Source organism: Balaenoptera physalus (assembly GCF_965194825.1).
Source record: "Balaenoptera physalus genome assembly, chromosome: 9".
Lineage (NCBI taxonomy): Eukaryota > Metazoa > Chordata > Mammalia > Artiodactyla > Balaenopteridae > Balaenoptera > Balaenoptera physalus.
In genome coordinates this window covers 7,224,863-7,248,160 of record NC_138888.1, presented here as the reverse complement: position 1 = coordinate 7,248,160, position 23,298 = coordinate 7,224,863, and the positions used below count along the sequence as shown (strand labels likewise).

General features: G+C 48.1%; 1 protein-coding gene across 2 annotated transcripts in view; it reads right to left on the bottom strand.

Moving 5' to 3' along the window:
- Positions 1 to 18,958, bottom strand: part of AGPAT4 (1-acylglycerol-3-phosphate O-acyltransferase 4) — a gene marked incomplete at its 5' end in the record, with an annotated part of 84,974 nt that extends 66,016 nt beyond the window's left edge. For both annotated transcript variants that reach the window (XR_014267669.1, XM_082475656.1), the window contains one exon: positions 18,781 to 18,958. Coding sequence is in view for 1 of the 2 variants with exons in the window: in XM_082475656.1 (XP_082331782.1) it covers positions 18,781 to 18,958 (178 nt within the window). The remainder of the gene's footprint in view (positions 1 to 18,780) is intronic.
- Positions 18,959 to 23,298: the final 4,340 nt, after the last annotated feature.

Genomic DNA, 23,298 nt, shown 5'->3' with positions numbered 1-23,298 from the left:
TATGATAAAGGCAACAGGACCGGCCACTGCAGTTTTGTAAAAGAGTTCACATCCAGCTTGATGCCAACAAGTGTTTCTTTGGTGACGCAGTAACTATGCCCTTTATATAATACTTTAAATACTGATCTAAATCCCCCAAAGGGAATTCTCATGTCTACAGACCTGAGTAACAACTGTAATACTCATTATTAACCGAGTCGTGTCCTAAAACCCAACCCAACTTAGTGGGAGAGAGACTGTGTGAGTGACAGGAAGGGGCCACGTGGTAGGAGCGCGGGTCACGCGGGGAGCGGGCAGCGTTGACTGTGAGCTGGCTGTGGGGACCGCTCGAGGTGGGCTGGTGCAGCCCCTGGCCAGGGAACAGCCTGCATGGGCTGGAAGGGAGCTTTCTGGCTGGGCTCTTTCAGCCTCTTCCAGGGCTGAGTCATTTCTCGCTAGAGACCCTCATGTGCCGAATTGGGTAGCTGCCCCTCCCAATCACTCCCACCAGGATAATTAGGATGCTCCTAAATATGTGATTATTCGTGTACAATGTTTATCCCAGCAGCCAACTTCTTCAAGCAGGAAGGAACAGATGACATTCCCATTTCTCCCACTAGGGGCAGGATGAGCGGGACAAAACGTAGGGAAGAAGTCCAGCCCCTTCGCGCTGGGTTGGCATCTGCCTGGCTGGATGCTCACGTAGCAACAGGTGCAGGGAAAGGCTTCCATCTTGGGCTTGGATGTGGTTTGGAAGGTTGCAGTAAGCTTTTAACAGGTCTCCCCCTCAGCCCTCCCCCAGTGCACCCTCCATCTGACACCGGATACACTTTTAAAAGCACACTCAAACAGTGGAATGCCCTTTCATTCAATTCAGCATTTACTGAGCACCTTCTGTTGAGCCCAGGTGCTGTGCTCTTGGGGTGGGGCACACAGTGACAAGGAGCCCCAGCTTCTGACCTCAGGCACTGAGTACCGCCCTCCCCTCCACCCCCCGCCAATATCTCTCCTCAGCTGCACTTCCCACCCTCAGCTCCAGGTGGAAGGACCGCGTGCTCCTTGGGGACTTACTGCCTGTGCTTTCATGTCACCACCCCTGTGCCTCCCTGTTCTCTCTGCTCATCCCTCTGCCTTCCTTCTTTCCTTCCTTCCTTCCCGTCTTTCTTTCCTTCCTTCCTTTCTTTCTTTCCTTCCTTTTCTCTTCCTTTCTCTTTCTTCCCTCCGTCTCTTCCTTCCTTCCTTCCCATCTTTCTTTCCTTCCTTCCTTTCTCTCCTTCTTTCCTTCCTTTTCTCTTTCTTCCCTCCGTCTCCCTTCCTTCCTTCCTTTCCATCTTTCCTTCCTTCCTTTCTTTCTTTCCTTTTCTTTCTTTCTCTCTCTTTCTTCCCTCCCTCCCCCTTCCTTCCTTCCTTCCTGCTTTCTTTCTTCCTCTTTTTCCTGATTTATACTCTTCCCATCTTTCATGGCGGAAATGCTATGAGTCGGGCCACAGCCATGAGATGCCCAGGATGAAACCGTGACAAGGAACTTACGACAGGAAAGCCTGAAGGCGAGGAAAGCACAACGTGAGAACAGCGCATTCAGCAGGTGGAGAAGAAGATCCAAACCAGCCCGCTCTAGAAGGTCAGGGGGGAGGTGAACTCAGGATGGAATCACGGAGGAACACTTTCCTCAAAGAGAGCTGGGGGACCAGACGCTGCCTGAGCATTTTTGGAGCTTTCCCCGGTGCAGCACAGGGAGGGGAGGGTGGTGTGAAAGCCACTGCACTGCACGGATGAAACCGAGCCCAAGGTTGCAGGAAGGCAGCTGGAGAGCTGTCTGCCCCAGGGCAGGAGAGACTGGGCACCGGGTGCCCCTCCTCCTCCTCACAGCTTTCCCCCCGGAGCCCTGACAGCGTGGACCCGGCTCCCGGCAACTGTTAATTTATTCCCACCTCAGCCCACACCCCCAACGTGGGGTCAGGACTCTTTCTCAAACAGAGGCAGCACCAACGTGTCTTTGGGTCCAAATGCCTCCCGGCCGCCTCTGTCAGGCTCTGAAGGAGCCTTGTCACATCTGGAGGGAAGCGAGCTCTCGGCAGCCTCACGAATGTGGCTTTGGCTGAATGTCATTTCTCGTTAGTTTTCTGTAATCCCCGTCAACAGGCCATGGAGCAAGAGAGAAGAAAGTGGGTCTGAACCAGAACACAGAACAGCCATCCGTCTCTGGGGGCAGAGAAAGGTTGGCGGCCCTTCTCAGAAGGATGCATGTAGAAGTTTTACCTGTAGACATAGATTAACTCACTTTTTTCTACTCCATCCAATTTGAGGTGCACATTGAGTGGTAATGCTGTATTAATAACAAAGGAGTGGGAACATATACCTAAAAAGGAGACGTTCTAGTGGATTGGTGACTGTATATTGGGACTTTCAGAGCTCGAGCCACCAGTGGGAACCTTGGGAACATTTTTTTGTGGGGGGGTGGTTAGTCATTGTACTGATGGTTCCAGTGAGTGGGCCTCTTAGCTCTGGCAAGTGTCTCAGGAATCATGTGTGTGCTTGGCTCCCAGATATAAAGACTAGAACGTTTGAGGTTCAAATGTTTATTATGGGTTTAGAATATAATTTTTTACCCATACTGTGTGAGAGACACACTCATGCTGAAGAACCAAGTGGTGTGCTGGAAAATCCTAGCCCTGATTCACAGCTTTGCCAATTTCCATGGTGTAAATACTCTCACCAGGTTGATGTCAGGCTGTCAATTCGTGATCACTGACTGCGGAGCTGTGTAGCATTTCTACTGCACACACACAATCGACGTAACCTCCACAGTAAGAGTCAAATGCAGTAAACCAACTAGGGAGAGAGAAAAGCCAGTGTTGAGCACCTATTGCCTTTGTTTCATAAGATAATTTATTGTGAGTTTCTCATGGTGTTCAATAACTGACTTGGAGAAGTCTAGAAATGACATTCTAGAAGCTGGCTCTGGTGACACTACCGGCTGTAGCAATAGCATCATGACTCAGACTGGGCCAGGTGCTGGAGCCGGGGGGTGGGGGGGGGAAGCCCCCATTCTCCTTGGTGGCAGAAGTGACGGGAAGGAGAGCTCAAAGCTGCAGGCAGCTGTGCTTTGTGCAGAACACCCACCAACGGGAGTGAAGAACCAGGTCACCAGCATAGAGACGCTAAGCGGGGGAGGGGGCGTCACAGCGCGCCAGCTCCTGCGTCCAGCGGAGACCCCGGCGCTCATCATCCTCCCTGTGGCTGGCGCCGCGAGCTAATGAGGCCCTGATCTGTGCCCAGCACCACAGCACCGAGAGCTCTGGCAGACGTCCCCCCTGCACCCAGTCTCACCCTTCACACAAGGACTTCTGTGCTCTGAGGTCTAGCTGATGACACCCCCTTTTTGAAGCCTCCCTGGCTGGTCCAGCCCTTGTAAACTCTTCTTTCCCCTCTGATAGCCTGCAGTCCTTGGGTCTCTACCATATTACTTAGGAATGAGCTACAGTCTTGTGTCTCCCCTAAGTGTGTTAATTCGGTTTCATGGCTGAATCTAGGTTAGTACTCAATAAACAGGTTTGGGCTCATTACTTAATTATGACTTAGAAAAATGCAATACGTCCATCTGGGTCTTCCAATCAACCACGTCCTGCAGGTTCCATAAACTTCTCGCCAGGGTCAAGTTGGACAGTTGGTGTGGCACGACGGCTCAGTCCAGGCCCCGAGCGGTCACCTCGCTCGCGCATTCGATGGGGCTCCTGCTCCGTGCGGGGACAGTGCGGGCGGTTGGCTCACGGGCTGACCCGTAACCCCACCTCACTCCTGTCAGCAGGGAGGGAAGCGCCAGGAAGCATGGGGAGAGGGGGACCCACCTTCCCAGGGTTGGAGGGGAAGGAGCAGGCATGGGCTCTACAAGCAGCGAAGGCAGCTTTGTGACCGGACTGGATGGGGCTTCATCAAGTCAGACCTCACGTCCTTTAGTGAAGTACACCTGCCAGGGGCCTTCTGTGGAGGGTGTCACTTTACTCCCTGAATGTGGTCACCCCTCCTTTAACGCCAAGAAAATAATCATAAGCATCACACACGCATTACTTTGATATAAATGACATGAAAGAGAGCCTCTCCTTTCACATGTCCTGTCCAGCCAGGCAGTAGCCAAAATGAGCGTGAACAGCGTGAACATGACCTCAAATGCAATGTCAGCAGACAGGTGAGCCCTCCAAACAAACCTCACTTTTTTTCATTATTGCCGAATTGATGCAGCTCCTTTCTTCCCTGAGAAAGACTACGAGCTACGCACACACACACACACACACACACACACACACACACACACCTTGTATTTACACAACACAGGGTGAATGGCTGCAGTGTTTGCCCAGAGAACATTCCACCTAAACGTCCCATTAGAGTGTCTGTCAAGAAAGCTCCCTGTAAAACACAAAGTGGTGAATTCTTAGGATAAAAGGCAGGTTAAGTATAAAACTAATGCCTGGGCGTGTACAGCGCCATAATACGTGTTGACCATGGCATAAGATCCCCCACAAGGAGCAGGAAATGAACATGAGCTGGGTGACTAGTTCTGGGGATGGTCTAGGTCTGGGCACCTGCACTTGGACCAGTAAGGTGACCGACCTGTCAGTCTGCCTGGGGCGTCCCAATCTTGTCAGCGGGAGGCAAACCGGGAAGGCCGGTCACCCTCCAGACCAGCTGGGGCCAACGGGGGCCACACAGGAGGAAGAGGCAGATGGGGAAGAGCTTCACCAACGTGCTGCGCCCTCGCCTCCCACACCCCTGTGCCCAGCCCCTGCTCTACGGACACGTATCAGGTAAAGTGGTCGCCAAAGCAGGCCTCGTTTCTAACTCATGTTCCTAACCTTCTGGCCAGTTCAGAACATTTTTATTGCCGAAAGTTTTTAATTCTGTCGTTTTAAACACAGTGTGTTATGCCCTCCCCCACGTCTAAGTGATGCCACGCCAGCCTCCCCTTCCAGCCCTGCCTAAGCACACCTGCACCTCGGTCAGCGCTTTACCTACTCTATGCTCATTTTTTCTGAGACAAATCCTCATATTCTTTTTGAAACTCTGAGGGTGGCCTCATCAGGAAGCCGTGGCCACACTCCCCTCGGCACCCAGACTGTGGCAGGCTCCCTACACCCTACCTACCACGTGACTGTTCCCAGCCCGAGTCCTAAGGCTGGAAGGGATCCTAGAGGTCCTCTGAGCAGCTCCCCCCGCAGGTCAGCGGTTTGAGCGCCTTCCCCCCCACCGAACGTCAGTCCCAGTCTCCACTGAGTTCGCAGGAGGGACTCCCAGCTTCCCGATACCCCTGCTCTGTTCCTGGATGGTTCCTGTCATTAGCGGTCTTTGCACGTGTTTCTGGTCACCTTCCCCAGATGCTCAACTCCTACCTTCACAGGTTATGAGATACACCTGGGCCCTCTTCAAGCACCGACAGCCACGCAGCCTCTCAGGCCCGTCTCCCCGCAGCCCCCAGCGTCTCCTCCCACGATCGTCCCGCATCCCAAGCGCATCCTCCTGACGCATTCCGGGTATCAGAGCTCCGTCGAAAGCACGCTCAATCCCAGCCGTCCCACTCTTGGCTGACTAAGTGGGGATTAGGGCAGGAATACCTTCACCTTAGATTTTTATAGCACATTAAAATTTATTTCCCTCCTTTTACAAATGAAAAAATGAAGCTGCAGTCACCAAATTGGCTAGGCCAGTGCCGTTTTGTTAGGGGACACCTGAGCGGGTTACCCGTCCATGGCCCGAGACACAGGATGCTCATATCAAACCTCCAGAAAAGCTACATGGGCACCACCAGGGAGCCTAAGAATGTCCGAGAAGACCTACTCTGCACAGTGCTTTCCACAGGAGGTAGCCAGGTATTCTGAGATGGGAGAGTGGGACAGGATATATTTTAAAATATTGTGATAGAACACCAACGCATTTCTAGGATTTTTTTCTTCAAAACAAAATGTGGAAGTGGGCAAGACTTTTAATCTAACATCTGCCCTCCTTTCTGGAGAACTGGGATAGGACCAGAGAAGGGATGCTCGAAAATGTTTGAAAAGCCTCCAATCCCCTCTGGACCCAAGATACACTGAAATAGAGGAAAATATGGAAATTCTTTTGGCTATTAGTATTCCCTTTGCTTTGGAGCTTATTTCTATGAAGGCTGTTTCCCCCTTGCTTCTAACTGTGCTATTTAAATTCTATCTCCAGTATGCTGACACCCAAACCCATAGGCTAAGGCAGTGGTCTTCAAATGATTTTGACTGTTTAAATTTTTTAAAAATATGCACAATTAGCGTATGCAAATTTTATACACAATAAATTTTTGTTTTATATAATTTATAAAATATATACAATTTTTAAATCTTATCTATATATATGATAAAGAAACATAAATTGGAAGCTCTGAGGTTTTCTTTTTATATCCTAATGGCTCATCTTGTTTTCCCCCTAGGGAATACCCAGCCCACTTTGAAGATCTCACCCAGCTGTCTCATGAAGTTACAAGACACCAAAGTCAAACTTATAACCTAATTTGAAAGCTGTAACCTAAGTCACAAGTGCAATTTAATGCCTGCAAAAACAAATGGGCACCTTGGCTGAGAATTAATTTATTTATAAACCACATCAACAGCGAAGACACCTTGCTCTAAGGTGAGCATCTGCTCACACAACTCAGTATCACATTTGTATTCCTAAATCTGCTGTTTCTTTCATACGTCTTAATACATCTATTTGAAATTGAGTGATTAAGCTCTCTATTTAAAATACAAGATCACTTTTTCTTAGGAAGAATCACATATATATCCTGTACTATGAGTAAAACATATATATTTACATGTATACACACACACATATATTTAAGATACAGAAAGGGATTGTTACTCAAAATAAACAAGGCACGCTATAGCATAGTCATATTACTCGTTTTTAAAACTTTAAAAAAATCCAGTATCCTCACCTATCACTCTCCTTTCACAGAATCAGTTGCATAAAATGAGGCCATTTGTATATTTACCATGCTTCCAATCGCCAGGCATATCAACTACATAGCTGTGATATTTATTGATGAATTGAGCTAATAACACACTGATGTAATCATCAGCTCTCAATGCCAATATTTTTTTCCCCTATATAAACAAAAGGGTGTTGACACAAAAGGCTAATTTTGTAACAAGCTTTGCGTGGAAAAGGTCAGCAAAGTAAACACCCAATTCTATACAAAATCATTCCATTAAGAACTGAGCCAGAGTGTGTAACACTGATCCGGAAGAAAAGACTTGGGATCTGAAGGGAGCTGGGGAGACGGCTTCTGGGATCCTTCAGAATGAAAGATCCAGGTGTGCGCGGGCCAACGGAGCAGACTGCCTGGGCCAGATGACTTCATTCCTGTTACTTCTTTACGCAAAGCAAGGAGAGGAAGAAAAGATTTGTGCCCCTTTTATGGCCAGGAGAGGTTGTTACTAAGACAGACCTGAGCATTGCATTATAGGCAGGCAATTCCCTTACCCCATTCATTCACCTCGGAGAACTTCTTCCAGCGTCGAAGGACAGTTTCATTCCAGTTTTCCCAGGCAGACTGCTTTGGTGATTAGCCAAAGCAGTTCTGGACTTAGAGAGAGAGTACTCAGAGAGAGAAAAATAAAGGCCAGTTGAAGATACAAGGAAACCAGGATGAAAGAAACCTACAAGCCTTCGTCTCCATTCGTCAGAAGATCCGCCCCACGGGCCAGCCTGGACACACACGTGCTGGTCACTGGCTGGACCAGTGTGACTGCTGCCTCCAGGTGAGGCTTCTACACCTGGCCACCTTCCTCCACGTCCAGTGTCACCAGCCCCACTTCACTCATTGGAGATCCCTGACTTTAAGAAGCAGGAAAGAGGGATTCTGTGGCTTGGTCCATAAATAAAAAGCAAGGTCTTCAGTCTGTATAATCTCTCATTCCCTGTATTGCCAGTAAAACAATGGGGAGAAGGGGAGCAGAAGCCAGGCGAGGGGGGAGGAGGGAGAAGCGAGAAATAAACAGAGCATCACTCGTGTCGGTGCCATACAGCGGCCTTCACTCTGCACTTCACAGGCACAGTGGGAGAAAAAAGACTTAGAACGCAGAGTGCATTGGTTTTCTGGAGCTGCTGTAACAAAGTACCCCAAACTGGGGGCTTATGAAGGGAACTACGTCTCAGGGTTCTGGAGGCCAGAACCCGAGATCACGGTGTGGGCAGGGCTGCTTGCTTCTGAGGCTGCAGGAGAATCCGCTCTGGCCTCCCCCCCTGGTTTCTGGTCTCAGTGTCTTCACATCGTCTTCCTCTGTGTCTGCTGCCTCTGTGTCCACGTTCCCCCCTTTTACAAAGACACAGTCACCATGGATCGGGGCCACCCACATGACCTCATCTTAATTTGATGATCAGCAAAGACTCTGTTTCTAAACAAAGCCCTGCTGACAGGCACGCGGTGAGGACTTCAACATCTTCTGGGGACGGGGACACGATTCAACCCAGAACCCCGAGGATGCAGCTCTGGGGCAATTTCCTCTCACCGCCTTTGTCCTCGGTCACTGAGGCACCGGTGAGGAGAGTTGAATACGCCCTACACAGGCCCTGCAAGGCAAGGCCTGAGCATCTTATCACCCCTGGTCCCGGAATGGCCACCCCACCCAGCCTGGAGGAGACTTTCACACACACACACAAAATGTGCAAAGGACCCACTTTATACTCCCTTCCCTTCTTTTTGGTGTTTGGGTTTTTATTTTGTCTTGGGTTTTTATTTTCAGTTTGTGGAATATATGCTTATCGTATGACATATAAGACACTCAGAAAATATAAAGGCAATTAAATAAATCATCTCTAGGGAATTCCCTGGTGGTCCAGTGGTTAGGATTCTGCGCTTTAACCGCTGGGGGCCCGGGTTCAATCCCTGGTGGGGGAACTAAGATTCTGCAAGCCTCGCGGCAAAAAAAATCATCATCATCATCATCTCTAATTATAATTCCTAAAAATAGCACTCTGATAAATAAACCCATTTCCAGTCTATATTTATAAAATTGGTATTATATTGTACAGTTCTGCATCATGCTATTTTTACTTAATATTATACTTAGGGTATAACATGTTTCAAGGAAATAATGACCCGGCTGGGTATCTTCCTATAAAAGATTCTGTGTGAACAGATCTTTTCAAAAAACAAATTAACAGTTTCTAAAGGCACATTTCAAAAAGACCTGCTCAGGGCAAGACAAAAATAAATCTTGAAGTAAACTGATGGCTACAGTGCTTGGAATTCCCGAGGATGAATACACGGGGTCCATCCATGGACAGTGCCCGTGGCTGTGAGCCGTGCTAGGGCCACTGCCCTCCCCATCCTCCAGGCCCGGTGTGGAGGACATCTGAACTTCAGCCTCCTGACTCAGCAAGGTCATGACAACATGTGGTAGGTCCCTCTCCTTTTGATGCCTGGCTGCCTGAATAAACCAGTGTAGCCCCTGGGTGATGCTAGAACATGCTTTTCCCTCAGACCAGACCACCTTTCCCCCTTCTTGCTTCAGCGGAACAAGGCTCCACCCCTCCCCAGGATGGACTGTCTCTCTCCACATTCCCTGCGTACCTCTATCCTGGCTTTTGTCTGGCTGCTGTACGGTGGTTTGTGTCACATGCCTTCCCCACTAGACTGGACCTCTCCGAGGGCAGTTGCTGCGTCCCCTTCACCTCTGAGCTCCAGGAGCCGGCCCAGTGTCCAGCCCCCGGGTGAACTCAAATGCGCGCTTGTTAAAGAAGCACTGAGCAGTGACAGTCATCCTGCATGGTCACCTGGGGCTGAGACAGTGAATGAACAGGCTCAGGGTTGATCCTAGCAGATGTCTGCTCCACATCAGCCATAGGTGTTAAAATAAAAACTCTTAAATCGCATTCTATTTTGTTCGTTTCAAAGTGTGGTAGAGGGCTTCCCTGGTGGCGCAGTGGTTGAGAATCCGCCTGCCAATGCAGGGGACACGGGTTCGAGCCCTGGTCTGGGAAGATCCCACATGCCGCGGAGCAACTGGGCCCGTGAGCCACAACTACTGAGCCTGCGCGTCTGGAGCCTCTGCTCCGCAACAAGAGAGGCTGCAATAGTGAGAGGCCCGCGCACCGCGATGAAGAGTGGCCCCCACTTGCCGCAACTGGAGAAAGCCCTCGCACAGAAACGAAGACCCAACACAGCCAAAAAAAATAAAAAATAATAAATAAATAATAAATACAAAGTGTGGTAGAAAAATGGATTTAGGGATTTCAGCTCTCCTTCTTACTGTGTGACCTTAGACAAGTCATCCAACCTCTCTGAGCCTCAGACAACTGATCCACAAAATGGGGGACTGCCTGTTCAGGGTGGTTATGTGCTTAAACAAGGTGAGGACACAAAAGGTTTAGCATGATGGCTAATACGTAGTGAACAGCACACACTACAGTGATTACAATGATCAGAAATGAAAATAGCTGCGTATTGTGAATATATAGTCTCCTTTCCTTTCTCTGTAGCCCTGTGGAATGTCACCTACTACAACTGCCAGTGGACACGTGGCCTCAGCTCCGGAGCCTGGTGCCTCAACCACTGCTGGGCAGTGCTGCAGAGAGAAGCTCTGCACTCGCATGGCCCCAGTCTTGGCTCCTCTGCTTCTTGTGTGACCCTGGGCAAGTCGCTTAACCTCTCTGTGTCTAGTACTCAAAACAGTTCCCGGAAAGGTAAACGCTCACTAAGTATTGGCTGGCTAAAAGTCTACAGGATAAAAGGGGCAGAATTCAGAGGCAAACTATTATATATAGAATGGATAAACAACAAGGTCCCACTGCCTAGCACAGGGAACTATATACAATGTCCTGTAATAAACCATAATGGAAAAGAATATGAAAAAGAATGCATATGTATAACTGAATCACTTTGCTGTACAGCAGAAACTAACACACTATAAATCAACTATAATTCAATAAAACAAATTTTAAAAAAGAAAGAAAGCATATTTATCAGGATAAGAAATGGGTCGGGGTGGGGGGACAGATTTGAGAAGCCTGACTCCACTCAGCTTGTCCACGCTATGAATCTCTTCTTTTTCTCCTCTCATTTCGGTACATCTAAATTCAGACATTCAAGTTTTTTGACTCTGTAACAAACTGTAAATAAGATCTATCCTAAGTCAGTTTCTGCATTGCTTCTGCTACTTCCTTTTGGAATGCTGAGTTGCTAAGCAGGTTTGGCTTTTTCTTCGTTTGGGTGGTTGGCTGCTTTTTGTGCTACCCAAAAGGCCTCACTAAGTGAGGACAAAATGAAACAAGGTCCATTTTGCCCAAACGTGGGACAAACGGGATGGTTTGGGTCTGTTCATAATGACTCATTCAAGATGCTCTTGCAGATTGCTACGAGACCTTCAGACAACAAGACTGCAAGCTCCCTGGGGGCAGGGCCGTAGCTGCCTTTCTCACCACTACGTCCCCAGAACCAAACACAGTGCCCGGCACACAGCAGGTGCTCGATACTTGTTGAATAAATCACCAAAACACTACTTAGAGCAAGATCTCTGTTGCTTGATGCAATGTGGCCTTCTCATCTCATGGAGCCACGTACGGAGTCCGCTGTCATCACCTGGGGTCTACAGGGAGGTACACGCCTGCACTCTTCACCAGCTCCTGAGAGCACCAACTGAACATCACTTGTGGAAGCTGCAGAACCTGCCAGGTCAGGCCATCAGAATTGTAACTCCAGGTGAAGCGGAGCTTGCTCATTTAGAGCTGTGAGGGTGTGGGGACCAACACACATCAGGAGAAGGAAAGGGTACCAGCAGGGAACAGAGTGAGAAGAGGAAAAAGTTGTCCCAGTAGAGAAATTTGGGTGCCCCGTGCTCTGTCCAGGGGGTAAGGCATCGCCTTTGGGTCAGAATCTTAACCCACAGGAAAAAGGAGCCCTGGGGCAGCACCGAGGGACTTATCAAGAGTCTTTTCAGGGCTCCCCTGGTGGCGCAGTGGTTGAGAATCTGCCTGCCAATGCAGGGGACACGGGTTCGGGCCCTGGTCTGGGAAGATCCCACATGCCGCAGAGCAACTAGGCCTGTGAGCCACAACTACTGAGCCTGCGCGTCTGGAGCCTGTGCTCCGCACCAAGAGAGGCCGCAATAATGGGAGGCCCGTGTACCGCGATGAAGAATGGCCCCCACTTGCCGCAACCAGAGAAAGTCCTCGCACAGAAACGAAGACCCAACACAGCCATAAAAATAAATAAATAAAAATTAAAAAAAAAAAAAAGTCTTTTCAATCCCTTTCAATCTGACCCTACTCAGCAAAGCTGCCATCTGTTTACATAATACAGTGAAGGTGACGGTGCCAACGTTAGGGGTTTCTGCTTATTTATATATATATATATATATATATATATATTTATTTATTTATTTATTTTGGGCTGTGTTGGGTCTTCGTTGCTGTGCACGGGTTTTTCTCTAGTTGCGGTGAGTGGGGGCTACTCTTCGTTGCGGTGTGCAGGCTTCTCATTGCAATGGCTTCTCTTATTGGGGATCACGGGCTCTAGGCACGTGGGCTTCAATAGTTGTGGTACACGGGCTCAGTAGTTGTGGCACACGGGTTCAGTAGTTGTGGCTCACGGGCTCAGTAGTTGTGGCTCACAGGGTCAGCAGCTGTGGCTCATGGGCTCTAGAGCACAGGCTCAGTAGTTGTCGCACATAGGCTTAGTTGCTCCACGGCATGTGGGATCTTCCCAGACCAGGGCTCGAACCCATGTCCCCTGCATCGGCAGGCGGATTCTTAACCACTGCGCCACCAGGGAAGTCCTGGGGTTTCTGCTTTGGTCAATTGACAGCCAGTTACCTGCACTCCCTCTGGGAGGTGATCCCCACCTGGTACTGATAAGGGTGAATCTGCAGACCTTCAGAGAGAATACCCAGGTCCTGGGTCGCGATTCCCCAGCAAAGGTACCAGGAGGTCCACACTTCAGCGGGATCAAAGACAGCGCTGGGAAGGGTCAGGGCCAGGGGCCTGGGGACAATCTAACAACGACCTTTTCTGACATCTTGGGGGTGATAACTGTTGTGACAAGTGAAGGAGTCAAACCTGCTCATAACAGAAAAGAGTGAAAAGTCAGCTTGGACTAAAATAAGCAAAAGCAGCCGTGCCATTAATCAAGCTGGGAAGAGACACGGATCAGCCGGCCGCCGAGCGAACAGCTCGTATTGTTTCTCCCAAGGTCACGCCGGAAAATGCCACAGCGACCCCCTCCTTGATGGATCGCTTTCTTACCAAAGACACCCTAGACTGGCCTTGTATTTTCCTGGCATAGGGGCACACGCAGCTGTGGCCCTCGCCTCATGACACACACAGCGATGTGTCTACTCCCCGCTTCTCCTGGTCCTGCTCAGAAACAGAAACCTCAGGAACACCAATCCCTCCTCCCTTCTCTTAGACACCCCCCTCCCCCTTTCCCCCCAACCCCGGCCAGGATCCATAGCTATGTGGTTCCTCTGGGTAGAAGGGGAGGATTGCTTCCCCAGGGCCTGCTCCCAGGGGAGCCATGTGCCTCTGAGAAATCCCCCGCCAAATGGATCAATAACAACTTCCGTCTGGAAAGCAGTCCATGGAGGAAGTCCAGGAACAGATCCTGGGGGGCTCCTGGGGGTGTTCGCTCATCTGGAGTTCCCTCCACCCTCCCCGGGGAGGGGCCCCCTTCCATCTCCACTTCCACTTCAGCTGCTCCAGTGTTGTCCTTCTCTTCAGGGGGACTGACCGGGGACCAACTCTGGGCGGGGAGGCACTGAGGACACTTGATGCCCACCTCGCCCCTCCTGCTCTCCGTCTCCCATCCAGGGCTCCCGGCCCCTGTCCTACTGCCTCGCAACAGCTGCAGTCTCCCCTGCCACACCCGCACCAGCTAATCTCAAAGAAAGGAAACTAATACGTGCCGAGAATCGGGAACTCATATCAGGACCTTTAAGAAACAATTCTCATCTTGCTTCAGGAGGGGCTACGGTAGGAGAAGCGTTCTTCAATTTCGAGTGAGGCAAAAGAAAGAAACGCACAAGAACAGCCAAATTCACACTATGAGAGATGGCCTTGTATTAAAGCATACCTGGCCAAATGGCCCCAGGGACCAGCCTGTAGCCCAGGAGAATCAGATTGATGGTGTGGTCGCAGTTGCGGGGAGTAGGGCGGTGCCCCAAGGACAAGAGGGACGAGGTAGCATCTTCAGTGAAGTCCGGTTCCCACTGGGGCTCCGGGGAGGGCGTCTGTCAGTCACGCTACTGAGCGCGCCCTTGGCACAACTCGGAAGGGACTTCTACATCCTGGGGTCTGTTATTGTCACAGCAGGAAAACTGACATCTGTTTCAAGGGAGGACCCGTGGGCGGTATTATAGGTGGTGAACTAGAGCTTGCTTCTCCGTTCGTGCTCCACCACTACCTACTACAAATAAAGTAGCCAATAACTTTCAAGTCAGGGCGGTGGGACACGGAAGAGAGGTGCTGAAAAGAGAAGTAAATATCTCCCAAGGGTGGGCTTCCTTGGTGGTGCAGTGGTTGAGAATCTGCCTGCCAATGCAGGGGACACAGGTTCGAGCCCTGGTCTGGGAAGATCCCACATGCCGCGGAGCAACTAGGCCCGTGAGCCACAACTACTGAGCCTGCGCGTCTGGAGCCTGTGCTCCGCAACAAAAGAGGCCGCGACAGTGAGAGGCCCGCGCACCGCGATGAAGAGTGGCCCCCACTTGCCGCAACTAGAGAAAGCCCTCGCACAGAAACGAAGACCCAACACAGCCATAAATAAATAAATAAAAATTAAAAAAAAAAAAAAATCTCCCAAGGGCAGAACCAAAAAGAACTAAAGTCTTTATTAGAAAAATATTGGAATCTTGGTCAATTCCACTCCCTCTCCTTTATTCAAACGTAGTTCATTTTTTAAAGTTACCTAACCAGGTGAACTGCCATAATGAGAAGATACCCTTGCCTGTCCCCCACCTCCCATCCCTTCGCCCAACCCCCCGCAATGCTCCTTCCCTCCACAGACACAAATTCCCGTTTTCATCCTAAATCTGACGTGCTTTCAACAGCTCTTCACAAGGCGCTTCTGTACACAGCATGTCATCCTGCTTTTTCAACCGGTCGTGGTGACCCGTCCCGCTACTCTATGCTGAACTCAGAGAGTTTGCGCGGCTTGTCCAAGGGGACAGGCTGTAAACAGGAGGGCAGGATGTCCTATGTTGCGTCTCAGCACTCCAGAATCTGACCCCTCCTCGCCACCACACGGCCTTGCCCATTAGAGGTCCACTAGGTAGTGGACCTGTGGATTGGACGGCCATAGAATCCATGAGCATCACGGTTCAGAAAAAGTAAGTGACAGGCTTAATGCACGGAGCTGGTTAGCAACAGCACGGAATTTGGAAGCAAGGCACCAGGGCTGGTGGGTGGATTGGGAGTGGTGTCTCCATGCGGTTCTGTGTCACCCGTCCTCCACGGAACATTAAGGTCAGTGTAGTCCTCCCCACCCCCTCTCCTTTTAAAAAAACTCTGCCATTAATAGATTCTCCGAATTCTTCTCTGCTTTTTAAAACCCACAGTGTCAGAGGGGAAGGAAAACAAGGCAGCTGGTCTTGGCCACCTTTCCCAAGAGATTAAAGGACACATCCTACGCGAGGGAAGGGTAATACAATTCTACTCAGCTTCTCGTAACTTTCTTCCTTCTCCTCACCTTGCAAAAGCTCGCTCCATCCCCCCTTCCTCATTCAGCATGCTAAGCCAGCCTGTCTTAGCCTCCTGGGCCTACAAAGCTAGGCGAAAAGGAAATAAAACAACCCTCCCAAAGTCAGCCACCTAGATCGAATCAACTTTCAAATTGTTATTCCTGATGGCGGTCCTGGCCGCCAGACTAAGATTCTCTGCTGTGTGTGTCATGCTGGAAACCGTCTCTATTTGTCATTTACATCAGAGTGGCCTTTTACACTCCAGGGCTGGTGACTACTTTGGACTCACCTGGTGCAAGAGCAAGCTCTTAACATTTTTTTAAAAAGGGTGACGACACGGCTCTATTAGTAAAAAGTAAGCAGGTGATGGAGGGGATCCAAGTCTCTAGGAAACAATTTTTTTCTTAAAAATCAGCTGCAAATGATGAATGCTACTGATTTTCTAAGCTTTAGAGTGATTCATTAAACCCCATGAAGAGTTTTTATCTTAACTCAGAGGGAAGAGGAAGAGAGTGAAAGCAAACAGAAGGGGTCTGACCATCTCTTATTCCAAGCTGTTCAATAGCCCACGCACTGCAGCCTCTGATGATCAACAGCTCAGTTAGTTGATCATTGTCTCTTACATGTCTTTGGTTGTTGCTGTGAAACACTCAGGGTATAAGGAAACCTATTAACTACAGAGGACAAGTTCAAAGAGAGAGAGAGGAGAACAGCTTTGTATCTAACACATGCTGGGATACCAGAAATGGAGAAGCCGGGGGAGGCATGGGGGAGCTTTCCTCAACACAGTGAGTGCCACAGCCAAACCCAGGATGCACTGCCTTCCCCTTCTCCTCCAGAGAGAAGCCCTCCCTTCCCTCTTCAGGTCGCTTCTGCTTCTGCTCAGCCCAAGCCCCTGGAAGCTTTCGTCCGGGGCAGTAGGCACACGGCACTGTGGGACGTCCCGAGATAGGATGTGCCTGGATAGATGTGCTTCTGAATCTTTTGTGAAATTTGACTGCCTGCCCTCCATTTCACCCTGGGTGGGGAAATGCCAGTGGCTTGGATGGTTATGTTTCATTTGGAATCATTCTAAATAATTTAATTAATTTGTCATGTTGAAAAATCCACCTTGCTTTCTGAATCTGTTCCCCATCTTAATTTCCACCAGAGGCACATAGGCTACGGTGCCCTTAGAAGAGTATTGACTTGGCCTTGCTGTAACCTTGGTATGTCGTCACCATCTACCAAAAGCGAAAGAGAGTACTCTTAGGAACTCTCGTCCCAAATCCTGTCTCTTATTTCTGGACTCCAAATGAGAAAGTCAGTGCTTAACCACCTGTCTGAGATTTAAATAGGGGTTATGACAGGGCAAATACACATGATTTCAGATTGCAAACTGACAGATTGGGAATCTCCATAGGTGTGTACAAATCACACAAGTGCAGGTTTTGATGAAAAGTGCAATCAGCATTGCTTTGTTAAATTAAAGTTTTCTTTAAATAGACACTTACGTGTAAAAAGACACTTAAAATTATAAAGTAAATCTCAGGCTATTATCTCCTTCTCTTGATTATACAAACTCTTTTCTCCTCAAACAGCTACAACCAGGTTCTGGCCATCTCCTACTGCTTCTGCCCTGCGCTGAAAGATTGTTTCCTTTTCTATACCATGGAAGATGTCTAAATACTAGAAACAATGTTATGGTAAAATGCATGACAAGGAAATTTGCATTACCCACGATTGCGTTGAACGAGTGGCTACACCCAATAGGCCATTAGATACATGGATTAAAGATACATTTTTTGTAACTGTGACTTTATGATCTTATGAACATTCTCAAGACATTTATGTAAAACACTACAATCCAAGACATAGCAGGTCTAGCACACAAACCACATCAGAAATAGTATCAAACATATCTGCCAGTTCTGAGCTGGTGATAGAAATTACAAATAAGCATGTTTTTATCATCTGTTCCTCACAAGATCGTACTTTGAAGTTTCAAAAACAACTCATTGAATCAGTAGTAATCCATTTGGATAACTGTATACAGCTTGTATTATTTTAATTCAAATTTAAATCTGATCACTTCATTTTAAGGGTTTCAAAAAGATATCCATAATTTTGGACTCTTGGCATAATCTAAGGTAGCTGAGATTTTTAAATTGCTTAATTTGAAAGAGCTCATTTTAAAAAATATATTCACACTCCTATATGTAATTGGTAACGAGGTACACTGCATTCTGTGCTGTTGAGAATAGGTACAGATTTCTGGTCAATCAATACCAGACTCATCTCTAGACATCCCAATACTCAGATTCATCTTGTATCATTTTCATTTTCGAAATTCAGGCCAGTTGAATTAGTCATGTTTAAAATAGTCTAGTATAATCACACACACACACAGACACACACACACAAACGAATGTATATAAAACTGGAGAAATCTGAAAAAGGTTGGTGGATTGTGTCAATGTCAGTTTTCTTATTGGGGTATAACACTGTAGTCATCCAAGAGGTCACCACTGGGGAAAACTGGCTGAAGGGTATATGGGATCTCTCTGTATTATTTCTTACAATTGCATGTGCATCAATTATCTCAAAAATTTAAAGAAAAGAAGCAAGGAAGACAACAATATCACCATTTAGTTTTTAAAAATATGTATATGTCTTATGTATCTATACATATACAGACTTACCTGCATACATGTACAAATATAAGAGCCATACATACATATGTCTTTGTATGTGTGTATATGTCTTTCTATATATGTGTGTATATATATGCTACTTCTATAAGGATACCTAAGAAATCACTAATGCTGGTTGTTTCCGAGGAGGAAAACTAAAGAAACAGAAACAGAATGCTTATTTGCTTTTCACAGGATACCCCTCTGTGGCTGTTGAATTTTGTGCTATTGGCACTACTCATTCAAAAAATAATTCTTTAAGAGTGAGGACAAAATAGACATTTCAAACCTACAACAAACAGAAACAAACCAAAGAATCTTAGCATACACTAAAAGCCTTAGTGAACCCATGTAAGAAGTCCTAATTGTGACACACACACACACACACACTGGCAGTGAAGATGCAAATAGAGAAACAGGAGAAAGTCTCTTACGGCTGGAGATGCAGTAGGAGAGCCGGCAGTTGATCTTCCGGAAGAGTTGCTTGTTAATTGGCCAGAGGAGGAGAGTGAAGAGCTGAATGGTGTTGATGATGAGCCCCGAGGCGATAAATACGTAACAGAAGATGAGATGGCACAGGAACTGAGACTTCAGCAGCGCGATGAGGTCCATGCTGGGTGGGCGCTCCTCCACCAAACAACAAACACCCGCCGCAGACTACGTCCAGAGGGGAGGAAGGCCGGCACTCAGGAATACGCCTGAAACACACACCCATGTCAAATGTGAGAAAAAATATTATCTGCTCTTATAGGCAGGGGAAAAAAACTCTTAGGAGAAAACCATACTCTCGAGATTAAACACATTCTACAAGGAATTCCCCGGTGGTCCAGTGGTTAGGACTCCAAGCTTTCACTGCAAGGGGCACGGGTTTGATCCCTGGTCAGGAAACTAAGGTCCCCGCAAGCCGAGTGGCCAAAAATTAAAAAAATTTAAACACGTCGTACATTCGTTGATTTATTTTTATTTCAAAAACTTTTTTTTTTTTTTTTTTTGGCCAAGCCCTGCAGCCTGTGGGATCTTAGCTCCCCGAGCAGGGACTGAAGCCAGGCCCTCAGCGTGGAGTCCTAACCACTGGACCGCCAGGGAACTCCAGCAAGCATTTATATAGCGCTTCCTTAAGGTCCGGCACAGTCTCAGTCCTTTAAAAAGAATAGTTCCTTTAACTGCCCTAATGCCTGCGAGGCGGGCACTGTTATTACAGAGGCGGGAATGAGGCCCACAGAGGTTAAGCAACTTGGTCAGGGTTCCACAGGCCTCACCACTAAGGAGAGGCTGGTGGCCAGAGTCTGCATCTCTGGACCTTCCCTCCTGCCTGCCTACTGCCCCCAGCGACCCCTCCACACCTCCCTCCACTCGTCATCTCCAGATCTCGGCCCAAACGGCACTTCTTCTGGCAAGACCTTCCCGAATGCATGCCTGCCCGGGGGAGGTTGGGGACCACCCCTGGGGTGGTGTTTGGAGGGGGGCGCCCAGGCGGCACTCTCTGCCGTTACTGTGTTACTGGTTCGCCTTCCCACACCGGACTCTCACTTCTCCGGGGCACACGACTATCCTGAAGATCATCCCTGTCTCCCAAAGCCTTGAAGCAGTCACTGGCACAGAGTTGGAACTTAATTAAAAATACATATATGTTTGTGGAATGATTTAATGAAGGGAAACAAGGGATGAACTTTGAGATATCAGTAAACACAAATAACCAACTATGAAGGCAAGAGGAACACCCCACCACACTCCTGACACACACACACAGACACACACACACACACACGCGCACGCTTAAGAGTTCTAAAATTGAACAGAAACTCAAAACATGCACAGCAGCCAAACTCATGGCCCTGTCATCAGTCTCCAACCCCAGAATGGAATAATGAAATAACTGTCCAGTTTGGCAAATTAAGCCTTTGAGGAACAGCCTGAAGGCAGGAGGTTCAAATACTCTGCTGGAGAAAAAATAAGGCTGACAGCATGATGTATAGCAGCCTAGCTTCTCCCAGAAGCAGAACGTCATTGCAAACGACCTCAGGGACAGCTCAAACGGCAGGACGAACTTTCTAACGGTAATAGTGAAGAGATCCTAGACGTCATTACAACCTTTATGGATAACACTCCCCCCAAAAAATCTGTACGACAGTATCACATATATGATCTCATTTTAAGCCTCAGATAAATCCCATGAGTATTATTATTATCCCATTTTTCAGAGTAAGAAACTGAGATGCCCCATAGGTTGGGCGATTTGCCTGAGGCTGCCACCGTCAGTAACTGACCTTAAGATTCGGTCTGACGGGGCTTCCCCGGTGGCGCAGTGGTTAAGAATCTGCCTGCCAATGCAGGGGACACAAGTTCGAGCCCTGGTCCGGGAAGATCCCACATGCCACGGAGCAACTAAGCCCATGCGCCACAACTACTAAAGCCCGCGTGCCACAACTACTGAAGGCCGCTCGCCTACAGCCCATGCTCCGCAACAACAGAAGCCACGGCAATGAGAAGCCCGCGTACCACAACGAAGAGTAGCCCCCGCTCGCCACAACTAGAGAAAGCCCGCGCGCAGCAACGAAGACCCAACGCAGCCATAATTAATTAATTAATTATTTTAAAAGTGCTTAAAAAGATTCAGTCTGACGTTCGAGCTCTCTGGCACAAAGCCAGGACGCTGCAGGGGCTGAAGCAGCCCTTCTTCAATCTTTTTCAGAAAGCACTGCCCTGGGACACCTCCAAGTTGTCAAACTCTTCACTTAGTTTCAACACACCCAGTCTCTCTCGAAGGCACAGACATTAAGCTGGCAGCTCACCTCCACGCACTTGACTTTCAGGAGCTACATGAATAGAAGTGACGTACGTCGGTGACGATTCAGCAGCAGCTATAGTTTGAGGTGGAATATTCACGTGCTGTATTCATTTGTCCTTGGATTAGCCTCTAAAAGCTTCCAGACAATCTGGGCCAGTCGAAGTGTGATTCTTCACTAGGTTTCTGGGACCTAGTGTTTGGAAAGTATTTGACAAATCCTTTGCTTTGTTGATTTAACACTAAGAAATGGAAGTCAGCTGATACTGGAAATGCAGGGGATTGAATGCTGCCTTCCTCGGTTTCCTGTCAGAAGTAGGGCAGGATGAAGAAAAAGTAAGATTTTCTTTTTTTCCTTGTATAAGTCCAGGGACCAGCATGCCCTTTAGTAAAACCCTCGCTAGTACTGCATGAACCAGGGGTCTAACACAACGTTGGTGACGTTTAGGAGTCACGAGGTGGGTCACAGACAGGCGGGCCTCAGCTGGCTTGGTTCTGCCCCAGATCCCCTTCCTAGACTGGTGTGGGCTTGGAGTTCAACTGTCCGGGTTTGAAGCTCTGTTATACCTCTTACTGGTCGTGTATCCTCAGGTAAATTAACTTTTCTGAATCTCAGATTCTTTATCTACAAAAAGGGCTAATAGATTGCAATCAAAATTCCAAGGAGGCTATTGTTTTTTGCAAAACTTTAGTTGATTCTCAAATTTATATTCAAGAGCAAAACCCACAAGAATAGCAAAGGAAATGCATGATGAAGAATAGGGTAAGAAGTGCTGTGAGTTTATTAAACAATTTAACTGATTATTAAAAGAGAGACAGGCTAAATTTTTGGGGGGGGGGTGTCTAGTGGGTGAATATGTGTTGCATGTCTTAAGTTTATTCCAGATAGAAGTTTGGGGGGACCATCCTACCCTTCTTGACTAAAGGCAAGCTTTCTCTCTAATGTGGTGATCTGCCAATTTGGTACCATACTGAGGAAAGATGGTGTAAAGATCTGACCAGTGATAAAAACAGGTAGAGAGAAAACATTTTAAAATTCTTGCCTTTTCCTCTAAATTTTGGTGGAAGGATTACAGGTGGTTTCTTTTTTCTTCCCCGTGTTTTATTGTTCTTTTCTATAATGAGAATGAGATCCTCTCCCTTTCTGGGCACAGAGCTGGATGGATGGGTTTCCCAGCATCCCTGCCATTGGTTAGATGTGGTCAGAGGATGGAGCACACGGGATGATGAAGGTGGTCCCTGCAGGCTGCTTGCAAACTTGAGGAAGGACCACCGGGTGGGCTCGCCCTGTCAGGTGAGCAGAAAGGTGGAAATCCAGCCCATCAGCAACAGACAAGAGAAATTCTGGAACGTGAAGGCAACCTGAGACCACCTTGAATCCAAGCACAGCTGATGGTGAGGGTGATACAGGCCAGATGCTAGAGGGTAAAGGTCATTGCAGGAACATTCAAATCAGGCAGTTCTGGCTAGAAATCCAGGCTCGGCCACTGCCTAGCTCCATCCGTTACTGAACTTCCACAGCCCCCAGCTTCCTCCTCTGCAAAACCAGAACAAGACCGCCAACACAAGGTTGCTGCAAGGCTCACATATAATAAAGCATCTGAAACACTTAACACAATGCCTGGAACACAGGGAGCACACAATAATGGGAGAATTTTTCTCTCATTTTAAGAAAAGAAAGAAGCAAAGAAGGAGCAGCTAGGATGTATTACTTTGGCATCCCTGGGAAAGCCAGTGAGATATAAATCAGTTTTCCTTCTCACTCCCTATCTATTGATAGATCCTGATGTTTTCTTTAATTTACCTTGAAGTGTGTTAAAACATTTCCTCCCCCATTTGTTTCCATTCTAATCTGTCCTTTACTGCTAGTGACTCTGAAATGGGAAGTGATGTGTTCACCAAAACTCACATGGACGGTACCCTTTTAACTAGGTAATAGCCTTGGCAAAGCATGGAGATGACAAAGTGGACTTTGGAATAAGGGAAAGTGTCAGCCAGCAGGATGCTTTCATTAGCCTTGTGTTTCCCATGCAGATTTCTACCCTGAAACTGGGCAGATGCAGAGAAGCTGGCATGCACACACCGGTGGAGCTTTGCTCCCTGGGACTCTTGCAGGGTGAGGGGTGGGAACGCAGATGGCATCATATGCCACCCGGCCGCCATCAGC